The 24,854-nt window shown below is 42.9% G+C and overlaps 1 protein-coding gene across 2 annotated transcripts; it reads right to left on the bottom strand.

Moving 5' to 3' along the window:
• Positions 1–380: 380 nt before the first annotated feature.
• Positions 381–20,824, bottom strand: WEE2 (WEE2 oocyte meiosis inhibiting kinase). Of its 2 annotated transcripts, none has more exons than XM_067536186.1 (12): positions 20,720–20,824; positions 19,844–20,205; positions 16,462–16,661; positions 15,437–15,488; positions 11,886–12,058; positions 8,672–8,793; positions 7,152–7,298; positions 4,987–5,091; positions 4,502–4,587; positions 3,283–3,453; positions 3,036–3,178; positions 381–1,792 (listed from the first exon to the last, which is right to left on the bottom strand). In XM_067536186.1, the coding sequence occupies exons 2-12, from the start codon at positions 20,198–20,200 to the stop codon at positions 1,633–1,635; spliced, it is 1,716 nt and encodes a 571-aa protein (XP_067392287.1). In that variant the 5' UTR covers positions 20,201–20,205; positions 20,720–20,824; the 3' UTR covers positions 381–1,632. The 2 variants fall into 2 exon arrangements, with proteins under 2 accessions (XP_067392287.1, XP_067392288.1); XM_067536187.1 differs by lacking the exon at positions 20,720–20,824 and adding an exon at positions 20,443–20,611.
• Between the last annotated feature and the right edge of the window lie 4,030 nt (positions 20,825–24,854).

The following is a 24,854-nucleotide window of genomic DNA, read 5'->3' as shown; positions in this document are numbered from 1 at the left end:
GACTAACTTTTCAATACCAACTAAAAGGTGGTCTTGGGTTGGAGGTGGTTCAGTATTTCCATTCAGATCTTTACTCTCCTCTTGGAATTACTGGCAAGGGTACCAGTTCTGTCCATATCACAAAAGCCACCACCTGTCCCCTAGCAGATGGGGGATGGACAGACGGACACGGGACGACAAAAAGCAAAATCAAATTCTTTTTCCTCCGCCATACAGTAGCCAACTCATTGGGCAGAGTTGAGTTGATGGCCTAGAGCTGAAAGATTCTATCATCCAGTGCTCTGCACACACATTTTAGCTTGACAAGTACTTTGAACATGTCTGGTCTTTTAAGACTCACTTTTGAACACTTCCCCACCCTAAAAAAATCCCACACACACTTGTCTTGGATAAAAAGAATGGTAAAATCTTTATTTGCATGTTCCACTTTAAAAAATAAAGGGGAAGGACTCAACAGCTTAAAACTTGATGCTGTCCGGCAGCTGGAAGTGAAGTTAAATAAATTAAATAAAATACAAACAAAATAGTTGATGGCTTAGAATCTTTTTCTAGAAATACTGCCTCAGTCATAGCTCTAACTCCCAGGCATTTGAGTTAGAAGATATCCAATAACAAACAATGTCATGAAGTTATATTTAACAGGGGGTATATGATTTATTTTGAGTTTTAAATTTTAAACACTTTACATATGCAATCCCCAAACTGAAGGATTCTAAAAATCACTTCTACCTTCCCTCCACTTTGCTGAAAGACAAATCCTGCAGACAGGCAACTGTTTCATCTGTAACTCTGCAGAAGGGAAAGTGGAGATACAGACCCACCCACCACTAAGTTAAAGAGTTGTCTCCTATGGGCCAGCTTTTTGATACTGAGCAAAAAGCCCTCATAGATCACACAATCAGGCTTCAGGAGCTAGCCTGCAGAAGCCTAACCACATTGGCTATGGATGTTTCTAGAAGTTAGGGAAAAAATTTGTTTAGAGTCTGCAGGAAACTCATTTGAAAGTAAAGACACTGAGTTGCCTTGTGTTTAATTCCCACAGCAAAATGCCACTTAGTTCACTTCACATAGATTCCAAATACCTCAGGACTGCTGTCTTAACAAGCTTGTCTCCTCAAAGCTCAAATCCCAACTTGACTCAGTGATATGCTCAACTCCCCTTGCTCCACCAGGAGCTAAGTGGTAAGTCCATCCATAACTCAAGACCCTATCTCCTCTCTGCACCTGCCAATGCCCCTTTCCAGTGTACTTACACAGGCAGAATGTCAAGGCCACAACAGTTTCAAATATATAAATAAAGGTGCAGCTAAACTAGGAGACCATGAGAGAAGAAGAAGGGAATCAAGCTTATCCCTAGCCTAGAATACAACCAAAACACCTAGGGTCAGCTAGCTGTTGCATCAGAAGTAACTGGTTTAAGAGACATAAGACCAAAGGCATTGTACTTTATATTGGGTGGAGAAGGGGTCAGATGTATATACTAGTCACTTCCAGTCATGGCAGCATGAAGCTTTCTGAGTGAGGGATAGGCAAGGAATACCACCGGGAGTTTTAGCATGGTACTTTGGTCTGTATGGGTCTTCTGCTTCCACAGGGACACTGGACAACCTGAAAAGTTTGGGTGATGGGGTTTCAGTAACCCCCCCACGTAAAGCTGAATGAGCGAGAGTTCTTCCCTCCTACCAGGCGCTTGTTGCTGTTCTGTTTGGACGAGGTTTCAGACTGTAATCTGGCACATCCCAAGGGCTGGTCCCTCATGAAGGTATGAGCAAGACGGGCTGCTCTCAGTTCCCTGAGAAAAAGGGAAGGAAGAGAAATCAGATCTTGCCATAGTCTTTGCAGCTTGTGAGGACTGACAAGTCAGTGCTTTCCATCCATAGCTAAAAAGTGCTTTTCAAAGTTAGACAAGCACTATACCCCAGTTTACACAGGAAACACACCTAGATCACTATGGTAATGTCGCTGCAGTACAGTGGCAAGATTGTGAAAATTCATAGTGCTCCCAGCTCTCCGCTCAGTCCCTAGGGATCTCAGTGGCTCCAGCTAAAGCTTCTGCTCCATAAGTTAGGTTTTCTGGCAGCTGACCTGATGTTTAGGGTAATTTGTGATAAACTTGTTTCCCAGTCTGTCACTAACACCAAGGGTCCCCAATCTATTTTTTCCTTCAAAGATTGAGGTGGGTGGATATTACTAGATCACAAGCAGTCCTGTAATGCAAGTCTGTTTATTCCACCCAGAATCCAGTCTGTCAAAAGCAACAACACTAGTCTCCATTTGTTGTGATGCTCTCATCTGTAGGAGATTCCCTTCTTTGATTCTGCTTTGCTTTTCCAGAGTGTGCATGCTCTCTTGTCTGGCGAGAGAAGAGTTTACCTTTTATCTTTCCCCTCCCTATTTGGTGGTGAGGGCCAACATCTCTCCTCATCCCATAACCTCAGCTGCCACCCCCTCCTTCTAAGAATGCCACTAACAGCAGCATCTGTTGAGGGAAAGGGAGAAGTGTAATCTGCATGGATTTGATATTAGCACTTCCTTCTGGGCAGGGCAATTCAGTATTTATTCCCCTACCCCACATACTGATTCTATGTTGTAGCTCAATTTTTCTCAACAACTTGTCTCTGGACCAGCACTGGTTCCTGAGATTTCCTTGACACACAGTTTAGGAAGACAGCAAGCTGGTCCCTGGTTTCAGAAAGGTTGAGAAAATTTTTTTTAGTTGACTGGACCTATAATCCTGTTCACTAGGGGAGAAGGCAGGCTAGTCCTTGATTCATCAGCTGATCCATCCAGCACAGCACTGAAGCTGGAGGTGAACTGCTGCTTTCTTAGAGCTACAGGTGAACTGTGGCACAGAGCCCTTCTCTGTAGCTATGCAACTGGGAATTAAGTTCCCTAGAGATCCACTATTCAAAATTCCAGTACTTCTACCACCCCAAGCCAAAGGTTGGTGAGCAATTGCTATGGCATTAAGGCAATCAGCTCATTGCACCATGGTCTGGCAATGCTTCTCCTCTTCATGTCCAAGTGGACCCTACCTTTCCAGCATGGCAGTCTTAAATTTCTCCACATTTAGCTGCTTCTGGAGCTGTGCGGCTTTTCCAAGAGAGGGCCGAAGAATTGGGTGTTTAATAAGAGCCGTGGCAGATGGTCTTGCAACTGGGTCAGGGTGAACCATGAGCTAGAAGAGGAAGTGGGGAAGGAGTGGAGGTTTACAGTTTCTTATTACCAAGTGCAAATCAGAGGCATCCCTTCCCCTTCTGGACTGCACCCTGAAGAACTCACCTTAAGGAGTTCATGAAAGCCACGTGTGAGCTGCTGAGGGATTGGCGGAAGGTTGCCCCTGCGGATGTGGTGCCACGTGGCATCATTGCGAGGCAGTGGTCCTGATCCTGCTGCTAGAGCAATTGTTAACGCAAGGGCAAAGATGTCTGCCTTCTGCAGATAGCAGTATTGCTGTGGAAAAGAGCCAGTTACATGCACGTTCTCCCAGTGTTTGGTGTAGTAAGATAGTTCATTATGGTAAGAGTACAGACTCAGGGAGGGACTTCTAGAAAAAGCATTTACCCGGCACTACCTTCACCATTCCACTCATTACTCTTTGCTTTGACTCTGAAGAGACAAAATATGGGCCACTTCCACTGTTCCAAAACACACTGTTTAGTTTTAACAGGTTGTACACAGCTGGAAGTATCCCCCAAATACTGAGGAACTCCTATCCCACATCCGGAGAAGCAACAGCAAGATGGCTGGAGGACACCTTCAGCTAGCCAATCTATGCCTTTGACCTTCACAACAACATGGTAGCAAGTCGAGCTACTGCTAGATTATCTAGCCTGTCCATCTACTTGATGTAACATTGGAGTGATGGGTTGACCAATTGGATTCAGACACTAAATACATTTGACCACAAGGGACATTTGGGAAGTATCTGGGCCACATCCATTAGTCCATAGCCACTAACATTTTCCCTTTGTGACAGGATGGTGGCCTTTATTTTGGTTTATGCCAGAGTGGCAAAGATGAGGCTAGTCTAACGAAGGGAATTAGGTAGGAGACCATCCCCATGGAGGGAAGGAAGGGAAATCCTGCCTGTTGAACACATTTGTCTACATGTTAATGACACGAGCCCATAAGGTGCTTTAGATGTAATTATGGATCCAGTTCATCTAAAATGCAGAAGCTCCCAGTGGGGAGCAAACTGATTACTGATCTTTTCCTTCCCATCCCATAAACTGAGGTGTAGTCTGGCTATGAGAGGGACTATCAGAGACCCAATTGTGAAGTCTATTTAAATATTTTCACATCACCATACAATTGTGCTTTACTGAAACACGGAGGGATTCCTGCCTCAAAGAGTTCAACCAAGTTGAACACAGGTAAGGAGAGAACCAGGAAGGAAACATATAAGCAAGGGTAATAAAGACAACCCAATATTCCATTGTAACCCTCCCATTCCACACATCCATGTGGGGGAAGATAAGAGTGTAAGTGGCAGCTGTACCTCTTGCAGAACCTCATTGGCCAGAAAACGACTGTCTCCCTCCTCCACTTGGGGATTAGTTATCGATGTCACATGGCCAAGATCACCTAATAGGAAAAGAAACTGACCAGAAATCCAGCGGACAGCCCACAGAGATCTGCTTTCTTTGGGAAGTCCTGCTAGGTGTGCACCTTAAAGGAGCTCCAAGAGGCCAAAAACATAGATGGGGGCTCAGAGAGCTAGTGAGCCAGCTCCTTGTTCGACCCCCAAGATCTGAAGTCTGGATTTAATCCAAAATGAAAACAGTTTCACTGGATTCATCATAGTGCCCCATTTTGTGACAATATACACTTGGTGAAATGTGTCTCTCTGCTCTATGCCTCCAGGACCAAGTTTTGCAGGTCATGACTGAGGGACATTCCTTATAGCCAGAGATACTGCGTATTTAAGAGCAACTTTAGAAATAAGTTGGTAATTAAACAGTCCATGAGTCAGATTAAACCCACCGATTTTGTAGGCCACATTAGAGGAGAACCCATCATCTTCACTGTCACTCTCCTCCTGAGCAGCAGAGCCATCGGTCACCAGCTGGTGACAGATGAAGATGTTACCTGCAAGGCAGAGGCTTAGATGTAGCTGAACATTTGACTATTCATAATGACATGCTCTTGCAGGGATCCTATTAGTCAACAGATTGGGGTTCTTAAAGTAGAAAATCTCCTCCCTCCCCAGTTTAGAGTAGTAGAGGTGGCGGTTACTTATCTGTTGGCCTGATTACGTACTCTGAGCAGGAGTCTTAATCTTTCACTTCACTAGGAAAGATTCCAATACAATACAGGTATCAGGATCTTCCAGGTAGACCCAAAGGAAATGGATTTTCTTTTCTACAACGTCACCACCACCACCAAGATGCAGGGCACTTGAGCTGGCACAATACACTACTCGACAAGAGACTAGCCAGATAAGGAACAAAGAAGTCCTGACCTGCTTGCTTGCCAGCCAATCTGAAACTGAGCACTTTTATATAGGCCAGGGTTAGAAATAGGGAATAAAAATAAAAACCCTGGACCATGATTTCCAACTGTAAAAGGAGACTTTCCCAACTACTTTTTTTTAGTACAATAGCAAAATTCGAGACACACACGGGATGTTTGCTTAATTATAGATTTGCTTACTCTAGTTAAGGTACTGAACTGTTACTGCAGTGGTGGGTATCAAGGGCCTGAATTCAGAATTTGAGTGTCTGCAACTCCAAGCAGTCAATGGAAGCTGTGGGAGCTCAGCAAAAGCCAAGCGTCAAGTTACTAATTTCATTTATTTCTTTGTAGTTTAAAAGTTTTCCTTTGCTCTGGATCCCCCCCAACCATCCAGTTGTGGGTGTGTTTTAATCTGGAGCAATGTTCTATTTGTGTTCCACATGACAAGAGAGTTTTTCCCCCAGTGAGAATTAATATGCCTATTGGTTAGAGAGGATCACCTCACACCAGATTTATGAGACCTTGTATATCATGTCATGTCTGGAGAATCTCCGGCCAATAATCCAACCCTATAGTTCTCATTCAAGCAAATTCCTATAGGCCAAGCTCCTGTTGTCAGAATTCTTGCCCAAGTAAAAGCTGCAGGATCATGTCAACCCACAATTTTTCCAACTATCTTGCAAGCAAGTTACAAAACTTTTGAAGTCTGCATATAGGACACAGGCCAGTAGAACATGGTTTCTGAATTGTGTGCCATCTTTGCAAAGATGGCAATCAGTTCACTCTGTTCAAATAATTCAACCAGCAAAAGCTGACTGATGCTAAGTTAATTCTCCCTTTGAGTAGCATGTTTTCCCCTATTATCTCCCTGCCCTTTGATGAATTGGATGTTAAAACATCATTTATTTAAAGTTGTACAATTACCTGTCAAATACAAAGTTGTGAAACTCAACTTTTGTACCATTTTCATGTGGATTCAGTTTTGAGTTGTATACACTATATGATTAGAATAGAACAGGTAGAGATTCAGTGGATCGTACTTTGGTAGTTAACCCGTTACATTTAAAGATTTGCACTGATTCACAGGAAGAAGCCCTGGAGCACATCTGTAAAATGTGCCCTTCCCATGCTCATTTGAGTTTCCACTAGTATCTGTTTTCAGGAGTACCTCCTCTATGGGAGTCCCTGTAAGAATGTGACTCTAATCTGCAAAGAAAGATAGAGACTGTTGCTCTTTACTATATGCACACATTTGTTTGGAAAAAAATGTGGTGTTTGCATAGAATCCAATGATCTTAGATAGCATTTTGAATATTACCACTAAGAAGTCCCTTCCCACAGTTGAACTCTATAGCACAACTGCGGTACTATTGCATTTCTTGTTTCCATACTACCCACAAGAAACCAGAAGAGGGAGCACTGGAAGAGCATTCAAGTACAGTTAGAACAGTTACATAGAGCGTAGCAGTCCTCCAGATCCAGAATGATCAATAGAGTTCTTGGGGGGGCGGGCGGCGGATGGGGGGAAGTGGCACAGAGTGAGAACAACAACAACAACTCTTCCCTTCGACTGCAAATCTAGAGTCCATGAGGAGTAGGAAGAAAGCTACCTTCCAACCTACCACCACGCAGATGACTGGACACAAGCAGCATGAGGGGAGAGGGACCAGACAAGGACAGAAAGATGTACTTACTAGGTTTGATGTCCATGTGTACCAGGCCAAGGCTGTGTATGTACTTGAGCCCCATGGAGACTTGCAGCAGGATCTCCTTTAGCTCGGCTTCTTGGAAGTACTGCCCAGTCTTAGCATTTTCCAGCAGCACGTCCTGAAGGCTCCCACCTGAGGGAAATATTCAGATTTTCATGCAAGTATTTTTCCTAATGAAGTGAGATGCTTGAACTCATTTTCAGCTGAGCTCCCAATACCCATTAACGCCAAGTACTGAAGAACTACACGAGGGGTGGCAAACCTTGTCAGGACAGACATACGAAGTTTAGGAAACTGACTTACCGCCTATACCAGCCATCTGGTATAACCCTTCCCACTGCACAGAAGGTTGGTTTCTCCAGCTCTTTAGATCTACTTTTTAATCAAGACTGGCAGATCAAGGAGCAAGGAAGTCTAAGCTGCAGAACTCAGTGATTTCAAGCAGGGTAGGTGGCAAGACTCGTACAAACAGCGCTGTTTTATTGCACTCCATTTACACACAGCATGCTGTGCAGTGTTCTGCACATTCTTTAATCCTATGCTGCTGCACCCCCCTTACGCTAGTCCCGGGTGTCGTCTTAGTTTACTAAGAAAGTTGCGTGGTGTTATAATGGTGACTATCAAGTGTCCTTTGTTACTGCAATCAACTTTTAACAGGACTCCACAGCAAAAAGAACATTGCACCTCTGAGGTCTCAGACCTCATGAGCTATTAAACTGAACCAGATGTTGGCAATAGTGCTCCCAAATGTCCAGATAAGGACTCCCCCATGCCCTGCTGACCGTCCCCAAACTCCGGCCAACTGGAATGGGGTCGGGGAACAGGCTGCTTGGGAGTTCTTCCCCTCATTATGGATTCTGCCTCTGAGGCCCTGCACTAGTCAGAGGAAGAGACTTTGCTTTCTGTGTACGTTCCACTTGTACCAGAGTAGCTCCTTTTAAACTGCTGTTACTGCAGTACACCAGAGTTGATGGTGTACAGCTCAGGGGTGGACTCCTAAACAGCGATGGCATCAGGGGTGCATGCCCCAGATCCGCCGTATTGCAGCAATAAGGGGAAGCTGTAAAAAGATTCCTGAAGTTGATGAGCGCATGCTATGGAGTGAGCCATGGGGACTGTGTCCTGCAGTTAAAGTTCATATTTAAAGCTGTCCCTGTACCCTTTGTCTTGTGAAGTTCCCCCATCACAAGGGCTCGCTGGTACCTTCCTGGCTCAAGGCAAAGCGTTAGAGTTAACATTGGTGTTTAAGGTTAACCTAATAGTTCAGAAACTGACTGCAACCTGACTAAAGTTGATTTCCAGCAGAAGATGGAGTTGAAGCACTACAAGGAACCAGATATCACCCTGACATAGGGGCACGCAAGGGAATACAAATTTGGCTGCCCCAGACCCAGAGGAGCTTGGTCTCCTGGTCTATTGGACAGGGAGGGGGTGCTCCTGCTTCCCCTCCCCCCCCATTTGCACATGCCCCATGACATTTATGCTCTTAATACAGGGATGCTTACCATTGCAGTGTTCGTTCTGAATGATCATATGATCATCCTCTGCCCAAGCAGAGTAGTAGCGCACAACATGGGGGTGGTGTCCAAGCACTGCATGGGCATAGACTTCCCGCAATGCCATTTGCCTAGAGACAGAAACAGAAGGAACAATGATGACCCTCTAGAAATGAGGCCAGTTCTGAACTAGGGTTTCTGGCAGGGCACTGAAGCCCCAGTTAGGCCAGGACAGAGAGCTACAAGCACCTGAGGAGGAAGGGAAAGATGTGCATTTACGCTGAACAGCAACTTTTTTAGCAGATTGAAAAGCATTCATTGGCTCTAAAACAAGTCCCATCCTATCCTTAGGAAGGGGCATTTTCAGAAGCTTATGGAGAGAAGCATCTTGAGACTAATATAAGAAGCAGTCGAGAGGACGTGGAAATAATCTGTATGGACACAAAGCCACAGCAGCCACTAATAGAGCATTGATTAGGCATGTCAGAGCTAAAGCAAGGTTGGCAATTCATTGGTAAACCCAAAAGCTAGCAGTACCTTCAGATTCTACTTGTGCAGTCTCAGCATAAACAGGGCAGCATCTGACATTTGTTACCCTACATGTCTATTCTATCACGAGGGCACTGCTCCACCTGCACCCAAAACCATAAGTTCAGGTGATTCCTGTGAAGTTACACCCTCTTATGCCAGAGGGAAAAAAAAAAAAAGAAGGGTCCTGTGTTTCAACCCCTAATAACTAAGGAAAAGTGGCACTGCCAGAACTGCATAAGAAGCTCTTTTTAGCCAAGAAGCAAAGGATAACATGAGCAAAGAGACCCAAACCTTCATGGAGTATCAATATTACATGCCTTCTAGGTTTCACAAAGCGTTAGTAACAGAGAGTGGGGTTCGCCAGATGGCTGCATGGGATTGGAGATGGTCTACCAGTTAGTAAAGTGGTAGATCCCTAATGTAATGCCAATTTGTAAAAGATTCCAGAGGCAGTCCTTGGAATTACAGGTCAGTGAGCTGGACTTCAGTCCCAGGCAAATTGGTTTAAATTATAGTAATGAACAGAATTATCAGGCACATCAATGAACACAATACTTTGGGGGAAGTGTCAATCCTGTTTTTGTCAAGGGAAATCATGCCTCCCCAAATTAGAATTTTTCTGAAGGGGGAGAGAGGGATCAAACATGTGGACAAGGGTGATCCAGTTGATCTCATGTACTTGGACTTTCAGAAAGTCTGAGACAGGGTTCCTCACCAATGGTTCCTAAGCAAAGTAAGCAGTCATGGGACAAGCGGGAAAATCCTCTCATGAATAGTACCTAGTTAAAAGATAGGAAACAAGGGTAGGAATAAACAGTGGAGAAAAGTAAATAGTGGGTTCCTACAAGGATCTGTACTGGGTCTAGTGCTGGTCAACGTATTCATAGATGATATGAATAAAGGGACAAACAGTGACCTGGCAAAGTTTGCAGATGATACAAAATTACTCAAGATACTTAAGTCCAAAGCGGATTGTGAAAAGTTAAAGGGATCTCAAAAACTGGGTGACAAGGCAACAAAATGGCAGATGAAATTCAGTGTCGATAAATGCAAAGTAACACACTGGAAACATAATTCCAACTATTATACATACAAAATGATAGGGTCTAAATTAGGTCTTACCACTCAAGACAGACTTTGGCATCATTGTGGATAGTTCTCTGAAAACATCTGTTCAATGTGCATCAGAAATAAAAAAGCTAAGAATGTTAGGAACCATTAGAAAAGGGATAGATAGGACTGTAAATATCATAATGCCACTATATACATCCATGGTATGCCCATACCTTGAAGACTGCATGCAGTTCTGGTTGCCCCCCTCTCACAGAAGTATATTAAAAATTGGAAAAAGAGTAGACAAGGGCAACAAAAGATGATTGGGGTATGGAACAGTTTCCATACGAGGAGAGATTAAAGAGACTGGGACCATCCATCTTAGAAAAGACATGACGGAGGGGGAATATGATAGAAATATATAAAATTATGAATGATGTAAAGAAATGTGAAGGGGTAAACACCACTTCCTTATTCACTAACACAAGAGCCAGGGGTTACCCAGTGAAATTAATAAGCAGGTTTAAAACTAACATGAAGAATTACTTCACACATCACACACTCAACTTGTGGAACTCACTGCCAGGGGCTACTGTGAAGGCCAAAAGCATAACTGGGTTCAAAAAAAGAATTATACAAGTTCTTATCTAATTAGTTCTGAAAGGATGTGGACAAGTTGGAGAGTGTCCAGTGGAGGGCACAAAAGTGATCAGGGGGCTGGAGCACATGGCTTACGAGGAGAGGCTGAGGGAGCTAGGCTTATTTAGTCTGAAGAAGAGTGAAGGGGCATTTGATAGCAAACTTCAAATACCTGAAGGGGGGTTCCAGGAAGGATGGAGCTAGGCTGTTCTCAGTGATGTCAGATGACAGAACAAGGATCAATGGTCTCAAGTTGCAGTGGGGAAGGTATAGGTTGGATATTAGGAAAATATTTTTCTCTAGAAAGGTGGTGAAGCACTGGAATGGGTTACCTAGGGAGGTGATGGAATCTCCATCCTTAGAGGTTTTTAAGGCCTGGCTTGACAAAGCCCTGGCTGGGATGATTTAGTTGGGGTTGGTCCTGCTTTGAGCAGGGGATTGGACTAGATGACCTCCTGAGGTCCCTTCCAACCCTAATCTTCTAGGATTCTATGATTCAATGGCTATTCACCAAGATAGTCAGGAATGCAACTCCATGTTCTGGGAGTCTCCAAACTTTTGACTGCCAGAAGCTAGGACTGGATCACTCTATAAATTGCCCCCTTCTGTTCAGTCTCTCAAGCATTTGGCACCAGCCACTGTTGGAAGATAGGACACTGGGTTGGATGGACCATGGGTCTGACCCAGTATTGCCATTATGTTCTTATGAAATCCAGGGTGCAAAGTTATGTGGCCAGTCAGCCCATATGGCCTCTCCTTACATTTCTATGAATTCTGAATATGAACACTGTTTTAGTCTACTCCTCCTTCTAAGTTTTGCTCTGGAGACTGATGTCAAAGGATCTCAAAAGCATATCTTTGGAAACTTTTAACATGTATTCCTACTTTATCCTCTCCTCCTCCACCACCCCTCAAAGATATGCCTAGCATTCCATTAAAAATACCCCAGCTGACACAGTGTGTCGTTTTTACCACTGTAGTTTCCAGATCGTACACTCACTCATCTGAGGATCCTGCCAGAGGCCTCTTCGAGCGCTTGATGGCATACACACATCCATCTAGGCGTTTGATGCACTTGTAGACAGAGCCAAATTCCCCTACTCCAATTCTTTCTAGCTCCAGGAATTCCTTCTTGTAGCGGGAAACCATGTTGCTGTCTCTCAAGAGACATCTCTAGGGCATTAGACAAAGAGAAGCAACAAGGGAAAGAAAAGTTAAGGCCTCATCATGCACCAAGGGTGGTCGTAAGTGTTGCAGGGCCCTGTAAAACTAACATGTAGTATCTCCATTCAGCTCCATCTTCATTTCTATGGCACTCAACTATTCAAGCATTCAGAAACAGAACTTCGGCCTGCTTCTCTGCAATGGCCTCCTTGCATCACCTGTTAGAGGCTCCATGGCCATGGATTACCACTTTACATAGCTACTTTCTGTTTGGTCTAAGAATTCACTCCACCACTTGACTCACTAGTACTGCAGTTAGTTCATGCAGGTCAGGAATTGGGGATGGTGTTCTAACTAACTGTGCATATATGGCCTCACGGCATAGACCTCTCAAGGCTACTACCGCTATGCACCGTTAGACAATTGTGACCCACAGCCACGACAGCCATCCTGTATGTGGAGAAGCAGAAGAGGGTAATGTTATTAGACTTCAGTCATTAACTACAGCAGAGTCATATGGAAATCAGATATCTGATGGGTCAAAGAAGTCCTGTACCACTGAACTGTTCATCCTTGTCCTCCAGAGAAGGACTTTTCAGACAGAAGATCCCTGGAGGGCTGGTCAGAACATAGCCATTATCTGGAGAAGGTAAATTCAGAAGCATAGGGATAGGTGTGCAGGGTCTACCTGTCTGCAGAGTTTAATAATTAGACAGGAGCTGGACATGTGGCACTCTTGTTTAAGAGAGAGCTAATGCAGGTCTTGAATTTACAGGACAGTTCTAGTGTCTTGGCTAGCAGGCCTCAAACTAGGTCCACCTTATTTCATCATGGTTGCTGTATATTTGCCTATGGTAAATGCAATACTGCAGCAGTTCAGACTGTGGTCGATAAGCTTTCACTAGTCTTCACAGTATTTGCTGAAGGTCTATGACAAGCTAGTCAGTCACAGTACTGCCTGTCCAAGTTTCCAGCTACTACACCTGCCCAGGCCATTCTTTTCACACAATTAAGAACCTAGGAAAGTAATTGGGAAATAGTCAACCTGTGTGCCTATATTAGTAGTCACTGATACACAAGAGGAGGGGAGGAAACCAGAGGTATCTGCCACCATCACTAGAGGAATTTCCAAGGGAGAAGAGACAGAGACAAGACAGCTGGACAGGATAGCCAAGGGGAACAGAGAACATGGGAAATTAAATGAAGAGCAAGAATAGTCCATGAATATTTTGGGAGGGGGGAAGGTGTAGGGAGGGGAATATTACACAACACAATTTCTTCCCACATATGCAATGACTGTGGTTACCTCAGGTATTTGTGATCATAAGTGGGAGATGCTGTACAGGACAGTTAAGATGTGCACTCCCCTCACCCTCCCATTAAGCATAAAAAGCACTACAGGTACCCAACTTATTGCATTTTTTTTTTTTTTAATCTTGGAAAGATTATTGAAAATACATCAACCAGGCAGCAAGCCTCTATGTCCACACGTAGTAGTAGGCCCATTACAGAGAGTTACTCACCCCAGACAAGTAGTTTTGTCTGACTGTTGTGAAACCAGTGCTATTGCTAAGTGGCAAGCTACTCAGAGGCTTCCTTTTAACAAGCCTGGTAGTCCATGGTAATCCTTGATACCTCCCTGTATGACTATGGCACACAGTGTTACTAGATTTGTTTTGTTTTGCAAGAGAGATTCCAAGACCCAAGGCAAAGTTTAGCTGCATAACTGGCCTTCACAGGCAGAGAACACCACCTCTCCCTTCTTTAGCATAACCCAGGCAATGCTAAACCAGTTTCACTGCCAGCATACTTGTAGCTGCATTCACTTATTGGCTGTAAAGTAGGAAGAGCCTCCAAGGTAGAGTAAAAGAATTGAGATTTTTATCTCATTTGAATGGAGATCTGAGTTTTCTTTAGCACTCCCTGAACCAATTCTGGCTTTGTCTGATTTTTAAAGCAGCTCAATTGTTTAGTTTTTCCCCTATGTGACAATTAACCAAAGTCTGTTGTAATAAATAATAGGAAAAATATTGAGTAAATAAATCCAAGACTAATTCAGATAAGTGGTGTGTTTTTGATCATCAAGATTAGAGCCTAAATTATTAACAGAAGAGGGGCCAGATTTTTCAGCTGGTGGAAACTGATTCAACTTCAGTTAAGTCAGAAGCATTCAGCTGGTGTAATTTGGCACCCAGTGCGATCCGCTATAGCTACGTCTTTACGACAGACTTCTGCCAACACGGTCGGGGGGCCACCCCGACCGACTTAGCTGTGCTGGCAGAAGCCCCCAGCATAGCTTCACTTACATGAGTGAAATGTGCATTTCCTCCAGTAGTTTGTTTTGCTCCTGGGGGATAGTTTTACTATATGGTACAGTTCTGCTGTTATAGCTGTGTCCACTCTAGGAAGTTGGCCAGTATTGTATGCAGGATGCTTTATACCAGTAAAGCGCTCCTAGTGTAGGCACAGCTTGTGTTTATACTTAATGATAAATAAAAGTGAAGTGTTTAGCAATGAGTGGGGTCCAGGCTCTTCTCAGCTCTGCCACAGACTCACTGCTACTTAACTTTATTACAGATAAAAAAAACTGTGCTACAGGGAGGCTTTCAGACTTAACTACCAGCGGAGTTCTGTGCAAGCAGCTGATAATGTGCTATGTAAGTACTACTCAAAATATTTTGAGATGAGGCAAGTCCCTTTCACTTACCTACCATGATCACCTGCAAGATTCCCTTTCCTGCTGAAGGAGGTGATGGAAATTAACACCTAAGCAGCATTTAGGAATGCACTATCCTATTTCAAATGTTAGTGATGTCAGCTGTTGCAACAGAACCACCAGTCTCAGTGGTTCACTCTTAACACATTTTAGCTCAGTGTTAAGTTACAATAAATATTTTCTTAAGGCTACAGACTAATTGTTTGGAATTTGGAAATTTAAAGGTTCCATTCACATTTGCTAGCTTACTGAACACTGTTTAATAGGGGTAGCAATGGGATTACTCTTTCCAGCCATGTTGAGATAGCAAGAGTTAGTCCATATTTACAGGAGTCTTATTACTTTACCCATGAAGGAACATGACTCATGGCCATCACATGAACTTCTCTAGAATGGCATGTTGGCCAGGACCAGTGAGAATTCTAGGACTAGTTGAAAAAATTTCAGATCTGGCCAAATGTAAGTTTGTCAAATCAAGTTACGTTGGTATAAGTCATTAGACTGAAAGAATCATATTTGGTTCTTCTTGGATTCTCTGCTGTTCAAACTTGGGTGTATAATTTTTTATTCCTTGCATTATTGATTTACACAATAGCATACTATATCTGTACTCACATCGATAACGTAAGCTGCAATTTTTCTGTACTAGGCAACTATGCAGAGACACTCACCTTGGCTGGCAGCCCCTGCTCCACCTTGTCCTCGCTTACAGTGGGATCGCCCCTAAAATGAGACATTTAGCCGCAAGTGAGCCTGGACACACATTATCCTAGTGCAGCAGTCACAAGACTTAGGTTTCACATGTTTGCATTTTTAAAGAGCAGCTTCAAAACTACACAAGTCTGGTAAAATATTTATAAGGTGCTTCAAGAGGATTGGTGAGTTTCTTTGTATTAGGCCAGAAAAGGTTGCTGTCCTGAGCTAATAAATTCATGTTCCAGTTTAGAAAGCTTCCACATTCCAATTTCCAGATCACATCCACCCCCGCTAATTGATAGCCTGCCACCACTGTACTATCCATACAGCTCTCCCAGAGCTTAAAATTGGGGGAGCACTAAAAGAACAGCCATGATGGGCTTTGCCACCATGTTTATGTAACACTCTGCTCGGAGTATGTCTGGATGCAGTTTGGGACCTTAGAAAGCGAGCAGAACATTGCTCTAATCAAGTTTCCCTGTGTATTACAGATTGGGCCCCAACCTGATAAGATCTGCACCTGACTTTTTATAGCCGTCAAGATTATGCAGCTTGGAGCCATTTATGTGCAATGTTGTCTGAGCATACACCAGCCTTCCTAGCGCTTGAATTGTGGGCGTAGAGGACGTTATACCAGACTCCACCCTTCATGATTTGGGAAAGAGGCAGGTGGGGCTTCTCCCACCACAGTCTGAATTCGGGTCTCATTTGTTTGTTAACATACTAAAATATTTGTATCTAGTATGGACTATATTACATTCATAGCCCCAGTCAAAGGAAGCCATGATTTTTTTTATTCCACATTTAGCTTACCAGCCCCACCTCCCCAATAGGGTTTGCTCTGCATGCTTGATTCCATTCCATTGAGTTTAGTTGTTTCATCCCATGCTGAGTGAAGTGGGGGAAGAAATACCAAATTCTTCAATCACGGCTTAATTTTTTATTTTGTTTAAATCCACTCCCTTCCTCCCACTTCTCTGTTTAGCTGCAGCACACTTACACCTCTCCTCTGGCCTTCCTCTTGCCACTAGGAGGGAAGAGCATCTGTCGATACGACTCTGGTGTAAATGGGTTAATGTTGACCAGCGAAGCCTGGGCAGAATCATCTGGATCAGCACCAGGAGTAAATCTCAAGTGTCGGGGACCTTTGGAGGGGAATTTTCCCACGGTTGAAGGAAAAGCAGTCTTTGTTAAGAGACTCTGGATTTAAAAATAAAAACAACATGAATTACAAGTGTCCTATAGGGGCAGTGTCCTATGCTGTTTAGGCAGCAGCTCTATTTTGTTCCGGGCAGAAAGCAATACTTTGCCAGTTTCGGTCTACAGTATCTGACCCACCAAAAGGTGGTTTTGCTATCTGCTAATTGCTTTATCCCTCTGAAGAGGCTTGGGCTTTTTGGAATTCTTCCCTGCTTTCACGGGAGAGGACTACAGCGCCATTTATGAAGCAAGTGTTGTCTAAGAAGCCTGTTCCTCTTCCCCAATACGTAAGTCATGGGCACAGGACTGTCAATTTAATCAACCTGGAAGACCTAGTTCTGTCAAGTCCCAAACAGTTATATCACAATTTGGTCAGGACAAGTTAGTCAGTCTGATCTTCCCGACTAGAAAAGACACAGCTTTAAGTTTCCTTCTAGCATCTTTGCAAAAAGCAATGCTCAGAGGAAGAGTTCATTAAAACATGTTCTCTACTGCTATTAGTATTTATATTTTGACAGTAACCAGAATACAAAGCAATGGCTATTGAGTCCTCAGACATCCAGGCTGAATCAATGAGAACTGGGAAATTTCAAGTTTAAGGCCAGAAGTGACCATTAGATCTAGTCTGAGCTTCTGTACATCTGATTGTACACAATTACCCTCTGTGAGCCTCATATTGTTTGGCCAATGTGTATCTTCCAGAGAGGCATCCCCAGTCTTTATTTGATGGCAGAGGGAGACTCCACCTCTTCCCAGGGGTTGAGCACCCTCACTGGTTAGAAATAAGGCACACACTCTTATTTGAATGAGGCAGGTTTTTCCTTTCTTTTCTAGATTAAAGGTCCCCTTCAGAACCTAGTATTTTCTCTCCGTGAAGATTCATTCTAGTCCAGTCAAGTCACCTCTCAATCTTCTCTTCGATAAGATAGACTGATTGAGATTTTTAAGTTTAACCCATTAGATTTTAGCAGGACAAAATGCAACAAGATAATCACTCAAGATTGAGTCTTTGTAGCTGGCCGCTCCTCAAGATAAGAGCCTGGTTACTAGAAGGTGACGGGTTTATTTAGCTAAGGTTTTACTGCCATATTGCACTGAATCACTTTTTTTATGATTCAATAGTCATTGCTATGGAGCTTGCCATATAGATGGAGACAAGTTTCTAGCCTCACACTAAAGATTCACCAGAACCTGTGTATCAGCCTCTGGCTAGCTAAGGACAAGAAAATAAACGTATGCAATTGTGGAAAGATTTTAGTCAGGCTGTTTAAGATTATGTGGTTTGCTAACATCTAACACTTGGGAGAAAGATTCATTACACCAAGCCTCTCCAGGAATCTCCAACTCCAGTTCTTCAATGCTCCAATGAATAGAAAGTGTCCAAATGAGGAATGTTGCAAGTCAGAAATGGGACACCAGAATATCATCCCAGATAGCCGTTTAATTTGTCCATCCCCTCTCTGCACCATTAGTTTCACTATATCCGTTCCTCACCAGACCCATAATCTATGACATACAAGGAGATCCAAAATCAGAAGCAGGAGACATTTGATGTAGTCCCCGGATCTACTGGCCAGGTGGAAATCCAGATCCTATCCCAAAAGAACTTTATGAAGAGGCACTAAAGGGCCTGGGTCTGCCATGCTCCATTCAACCAAAGGAGTAACCTAGCTGCCAATCAACTGAGAAAGAAATATTACGTATAATGGTGAGACACCCTGGCTGGCCTTTGAGAGTCATAGCTACAAAGAGAAATCTGTGCAGCTACAGCACATGCATAAAAGTCCTCTAAGGATATGAGTTCCAGGCCTCCACCAGTGCAGGAGAGAAGCACTGTCCATTTTACTGATACACCACATCACCTTGGGCTATAATGGATCCATTCAGGAAGTTCTACGGGCACAGAAAATAAGGACCAAAATTCATCAGTGACCTACTCACATCAGCTGACTTGCATGAAGTAGAAAGTTATCTTTCATCAGTGAGCCAGAGGAAGGCAAATTAGTGCTTCCAACCACATTCCTCCCCTAAATCCACCCCCCTAAGGCCGCATACAAAGGTAGTTTGCCATGAGAAAGATTCCAACCCAACCCCAGCTTTGATGAACAGTTCAGCTTTGTGTATACGAGAAAGTATCAGTGTCGCTGGACAGTAGAAACGGGTTGGAAGTGTTTCAGATTTGGTAAAGAATAGAAAATAGGATTAATGAAAATCTCCCATTCTTTAAGCCAGCTCTTGCTAACAGCAAGTTCCATTTATGTCGAAAGAATGAGCTAGAAATTAGGAATACGTAATCAACTTCAGCATCTTGCCTCAAAGTACTGCGTGCGCCCAAATAGTTGTCTGTTTTCTCCTCGAATCTTGTTGCAGACAATTCATCTACCTCCGTGGGAGAGAGTTCTAAATATTGACCACTCGAAAGAGCATCCCTTTGTACTGAGTTTAAGCTTTGTTTTACGTGGGAGCTTCCTGGATACACAGAATGCCTAAGGGGTTCTCAACACTAAAGCCTTATCTACACTAGCACTTATGCCAGCAAAATTTATGTTGCTCAGGTGCGTGTGTGTGTTTTTCTCCACACCACTGAGCAACAAAAGTTTTGCCAGCATAACTGCTAGTGCAGACAAGGCAAAAGGGTACCGTATTTCCCCATGTATAAGACGCACCTTTTTTCGAAAAATTTGGGGTCTAAAAACTGGGTGCGTCTTATACAGTGGTTTTAGATTTTTTTACCATAATATTTTTTTTCAAATTTCGGGCCCGAAAATTAAGGTGCGTCTTATACATGGGAGCATCTTATACATGGGGAAATACGGTATGTCTAGATTAAAAGGCTGTCTTCTTAGCCAAGTTAATTGATTGCTGATTAACTCAAGGTAGTTAGCATGTTTGTTAATGCCAGTCTAGATACTCCCCAAGTGTTTGTGGGAAAACAGACATTTGAGGCTCACAAACAGAACTAGTCCCTGCCCTCAAGGCCTCATATTCTAGGGTTTATCATGAGAAAGTGGATGAAACATACAGACCGGGAGTGAAGAAGGAGGGAGAACCAACCAGGTGGCAGCCAAACAAGCACAGTTCACACTGTAGGCAATAGCCCCTGCTTATCACCTGTCTAATGTCATTCCTGGAATGTATTTAACAAAGCCTATTTGCAAAGGGATGTAAAGACATTTCCTTACCTTGGGGGTGTTTGGGGTGTCACACAGCTGCAGTTTTCTCCAGGTGACATAATGTAGTGGCGTCCCAGGACACTCCCTGGCAGGACTAGCATTCTTTCTGAGGGATGAAGCAGAGTCTACAGTGGGACTCACCCATACTTTAGTCTGAGTCAGAGAGAGGTCATTTACTTTTCTCTTGGGGGTGACTTTAAGAGGACTATTAACTCTCCAACTATGAAAATCCCAGCTCTTCTGGGGGCTTGAACTGCAGGGATCTTCTTCTTGTATACTACTGTCCTCTTCCAGCTCAATCTCTTCACCGCAGCTGGAAAAATCCAGTCTCTGAATAAGTTCATCACTCTTGTCCCAGTCAATCATTGTAGCTAGAAAGACACAGAATGAATACAATTGATACTAGCCTGTTTTCTGAGAACGAGGGGGAACAGTGTTATTTACAAGACAGATTGTAAGTAGCCACCCCGTTTCTTCCACAGGAGAGTCATTATTTCAGAGAACAATATCAGATTCCTAGCCTTAATCCCACACATATAGGATCTTATTTGATTATACCAGGTAAAGAAAAACCTACTGGAATTACAAAAAAATAAATCCATTCAAACCTTATTTCAATTTTTGTTAAATAAATCCTGATTCTGCTCTCACTGGTGTAAATCAGGAATAGCCCAAACCAAGTGTTATTTTGGTGTTAAACCTGTGTAAATGAGATTGGGATAAGTGCTAGAAGGTATGCCCCTCCACCAAAAAAGTTACTAAATAGTCCATCTACTTCCCACAACAGATACACAAATCAAATTATGCTACTTAATAAGTTAGATGTAGTGACTCCCACTAGCTCTTTTGTGCTACATCTCTAAGAGAAAGTACTATGTTACATACAGCTGTAAAAGCAGGAGACACTCAGACTGTTATCAAATATTTTCTAGCAAAGCCCATTCTTAGTGAGAAACTAGCAGCTACTGTGTCTCCCACAGCATTTATAACTACCAACCTTCAGCTTCACCATTGTTAACAGGTGACAATTAGAACTCAGCACCACCTGTTTACAATTGCTGGGGCCCATCCTGCTCCTATTGAAGTCAAAGGCAATTTCATTTTGTCATGTCATGAGGGCGGTATAGCAGAGCCCATGTGTGCAAACAGCCCTGTGGGACAGTGACACTTTCCTACACACCTTCTCCTCAATTCCTAATTCTTGTCCCGCACTCAGTTTCCCAGAGCCTAATGAAGAGGCTGCATTTCCTGAAAGCTTGTCTGTTTTATTTTGCACTAAACTGATCAGATATTTAGCCCTTATCTTTGTGAATTATTAGTCCTTTGCCTACAGGAGCAAACTAAGTCTCAGCTTCTAAAGTCGCCATTTAGACTCTCTGACTGAGTAGTACATTGCTTTGGACAAGTGCTGTAACCCACCTGGAGAGATTCAATAGCCTTATTTAGAATGTGTTAGACCTCCAGGAGGAGTGGGAGGAAAGACTGTATACTGGCCTCCACAAGGTCAAGGAAAAGATTCACAGCTCCAGTCCCAAGTGCTTGAGCTGCTAAAGATGAAAGAACCTTGTTAAATCTATGAATGTACAGTGATAGATCTCCCACTGAGGGGAGGAGCCTTTCATCTCTCACCCAGGAGTGGGACAATGGCCCTTCTCTTTGTGGCTGTCCTGAGAAACCAAGGATTTTGTGTGCTAGTGTGAAGTGCATGTTTTTGAAGGGGAATATAGAATTTTAATGAACTGGGAACTAAAGTGGCCTTTTTTCTTAGTGCTGGGGAAAGCTGCCAGAATGGCAGGCATAAAAAATGGGAAGGGAATCCTCTGCCACACAACAGGTATAGCACAAGCAGCACATGTGTTCCCAACCCCCCTTCCCTCCCGTTTGTCCCCAAGGGGGCCTGAAGGGGCCACCTGTAGGAGTAAGAGGGGAGGTCAGTAGTGGATCATGCAGTCCTAGCAATCTGAGCTGACTACTAATACAAGAGGTGGTGATTTAGGTTTTTGTACCAGTGATGAAAAACGAGACAAACTAGCAACTCATTTTTTATGGGCCACTAAAGAGCTATGAGAGGATAACGGAGCAATGACCCAGTCAGCTTTTTACCATCTACAGCTGACTAGGAGACTGTGAACTTTTCCTCTGGGATGTGGACCTTGTCACTGTTATCCATGCTTTTGTTATCTCAAGATTAGACAATTGCAATGAGTTCTACGTGGGGCTACTCCTTAAAGCATTCAGAGACTGAGGCTGGTGTAGAATGCAGGGGCTTATTTGTTGCATGAAGTATTTTGCTGGGAGCACATGACACCAGTGTGCTGGGATCAGCACTGGCTGCCCATTTGACTCTGGGTGGAGTTTAAGGAATTGGTTATGACCTATATAGCCATAAATAGCCTGGGAATGACTTACTTGAGAGATCACCTCTTTCCCCAGGCCATACTACTACAACAGTCAGCTAGGGTGCCCAAGAGGATACCTGGAATGTGACCTGAATAAAGGGGGAGGGATGGGGAAGGGTTGTGCCTGTTTTTTGTTTCTTTTTACCATATAACAGAGGCATAAAAGGATGTTTTCCTTTGCTTGTTGTGTTATATTAGAAATAAATCTTTTCTTCCTGTTTTTTGCTGGAGAACTTTTTGGAGGACAGTAGAACTGGCTAAAAGATTTATCAGCCCTCTGCTAGATGTATGGGGATATTTGAATCTATTTCAAACAATATTTTTTGCCCAATTGTTTTTTTAATAATTTGAGTTAAATATGTGTAAATAACATAGAGGCCAAATTTTCTCCTGGCCTAATTTCCTTGATTTCAATGAAGTTACTCCACTAGATAATTTGGCTTTGTGTTTTAAATGGTATGTCTGTCTAAAATTGTTTCAGTTCTTCAGGTGCTCAAGTTTCTGTCTCTTAAGAAGTTATAACTCCACTAGCTCTCTAGCCTTGGAAGGAATTTTTCCAACAAAAATGGAATTCAATATTTGATATTTCTAATGTGAAAAAAAAAATAATTTCAAACTTTTTCCTGGTCCTGCAAACACTTCACCATGTATGTAACTTTAAGTATGTAAGTATGCCTCTTGCAGTCAATGGGACTACTTGGACCTTAAAGCTAAATGTGTGTAAATATCTGCAGGATTGGGTCTTTCTTTATGCCTCATTCAGCAGCAAAACAAACCACTTTTTTCCCCTTTTACAAGTCACCTTCAACAGAAACCTCTATAGGCAAAAATACCACATGCTGCTACAATGTATAGCTTTGCTAAGTAAACTTCTGTATAAGTTTTGTGATGCAAACAGCATGCCTTCTCATTATTGAATCTACCTTATGTGAAGTTCATAGCAGCTGGTCACCACTTGACCAGTCTGAGAAACCAAAGCCACTTTTGACATCTATGGATCATGAGCTTTTGAATGGTTTATTGCACATTCAGATCAGCTCAATAGGAAAAAAGTTAGACTGTTAACAATTTTATGACAATACCTTCCTTTCAATTGGGGCCTGTTTAACTGGGTAATCCAATTAATCAGAAAGTCTCCAAGGGAACTGATGTAAGCCTAATGATATTTAATGACAAGGATGACTGCGTTATGAGGATGGTAATTACATTCAAGCTGATTGCTTTGGTGGTTCTTAGATCTTTGTGTTTCAATCTTATTCTGATTCTCTTTGTTCCTCTGAAAATGGCTTTCAATCCCTCTATAGCTGTAGTACATTTCAGTCATCATCACTGAGTTGCAATGGTGAGCTTGCAACTTCCATGCCAACTATCCATGATGAGCATCTTTTAGCTATTGAGGGCACTGACACTGAGCAGGCAATAGGTTCTGTTTCTACCCCAGTGCAGACATTGTCTCTGCTCAATTCCATGGGCTGATTTAGTATGACGTGCTCACCACAGCTCCACAGCTGCCCAGAGAGTAGCATTTCTTCAGAAAAGACATCTACTGTTAATTGGGAATGCTGCCCAATTTGGATGAAAGAGCTTCCACTAGGGCCTCTAGATTCTTCTATAGCAGGATTATAAAGTTAGGCATAATAATGCACAGGAAGATTAAGTGACTTTTTCAAGAAACAGACTTTTCCAAATTCCCTAAATGAATCAGCAGTAAAGCCAGAAATTTAGGTCTTGGGTCCCTGTCCCTTGCTCTAGCCAGATTATACTTCATTAAACTATGTCTATTCTGGTTACCTTTTTATGAATTATTATTCTTATCAGTATATATGGACTAGAGTGTTAACTGTGCTCAGTATTGTGCATAATACAGAGAACGTCACAAGGCACAGCCCCAAAGAAACTACAACCTTAAGCACTAATTCTGCAAGTGGATGTGTGCAGAAGTCCATATATTGACTTCAGTTGGGCTCTGGGTTGGTGTAATTGGGTGCCCGCACACATCCACTTTTAGGATCAGGGCATAAATTAGTATAGACAATATAGTGCAGAAACGGTGCAGCAAATGACAGTCTAATATTTGGATCAGTGGCACAGATATCTTTGTTTTTTTCAAAAAATAATAGCATCAAAATAATTTTATAATTTAATAAGAACAGCCATGCTGTCCATCAATGGTCCATCTAGCCCTGCATCCTGTCTTCCAACAGTGGCCAATGCCAGGTGCTTCAGAGGGAATGAATAGAACAGTTAATCATCAAGTGATCCATCCCGTTGGCCATTCCCAGCCTCTGGTAAACAGCAATTCCTGACTATTCTAGCTAATAGCCATGGTTGGACCTATTCTCCATGAACATTATCTAGTTATTTTTTGAACCCCATTATAGCTTTGGCCTTCACAACATCTTCTGGCAAGGAGTTCCACAGGTTGACTGTGTGTTGTGTGAAGAAATACTCCTTTTGTTCGTTTTAAACCTACTGCCTAGTCATTTTATTTGGTAACCCCTCGTTTTTGTGTTATGAAAACTATCTACACTACGTACAGTGCATGGCACTGAAAAACAAACATGTCTCATGGTACAGTATAAATAACCCACATTTATAATTATCTGACTGCGCATCTCACT

Source organism: Emydura macquarii, unplaced genomic scaffold (genome assembly GCF_026122565.2).
Source record: "Emydura macquarii macquarii isolate MOO-44397 ecotype Brisbane River unplaced genomic scaffold, CSIRO-AGI_Emac_v2 contig_3530, whole genome shotgun sequence".
In the NCBI taxonomy this organism is placed as follows: Eukaryota; Metazoa; Chordata; order Testudines; family Chelidae; genus Emydura; species Emydura macquarii.
The sequence above is the reverse complement of the archived record's forward strand: the minus strand, read 5'-3'. Positions and strand labels throughout refer to the sequence as shown.

Coding starts and splice junctions, on each gene's coding strand:
- WEE2 (XM_067536186.1), bottom strand. CDS start 20,200: ATGATTGACTGGGACAAGAGTGATGAACTTATTCAGAGACTGGATTTT. Junction 16,662..19,843: donor ACACCCCAAACACCCCCAAG/GTAAGGAAATGT, acceptor TTTTAAATCCAG/AGTCTCTTAACAAAGACTGC. Junction 1,793..3,035: donor AAGACTGCCATGCTGGAAAG/GTAGGGTCCACT, acceptor CCTTTTTCTCAG/GGAACTGAGAGCAGCCCGTC.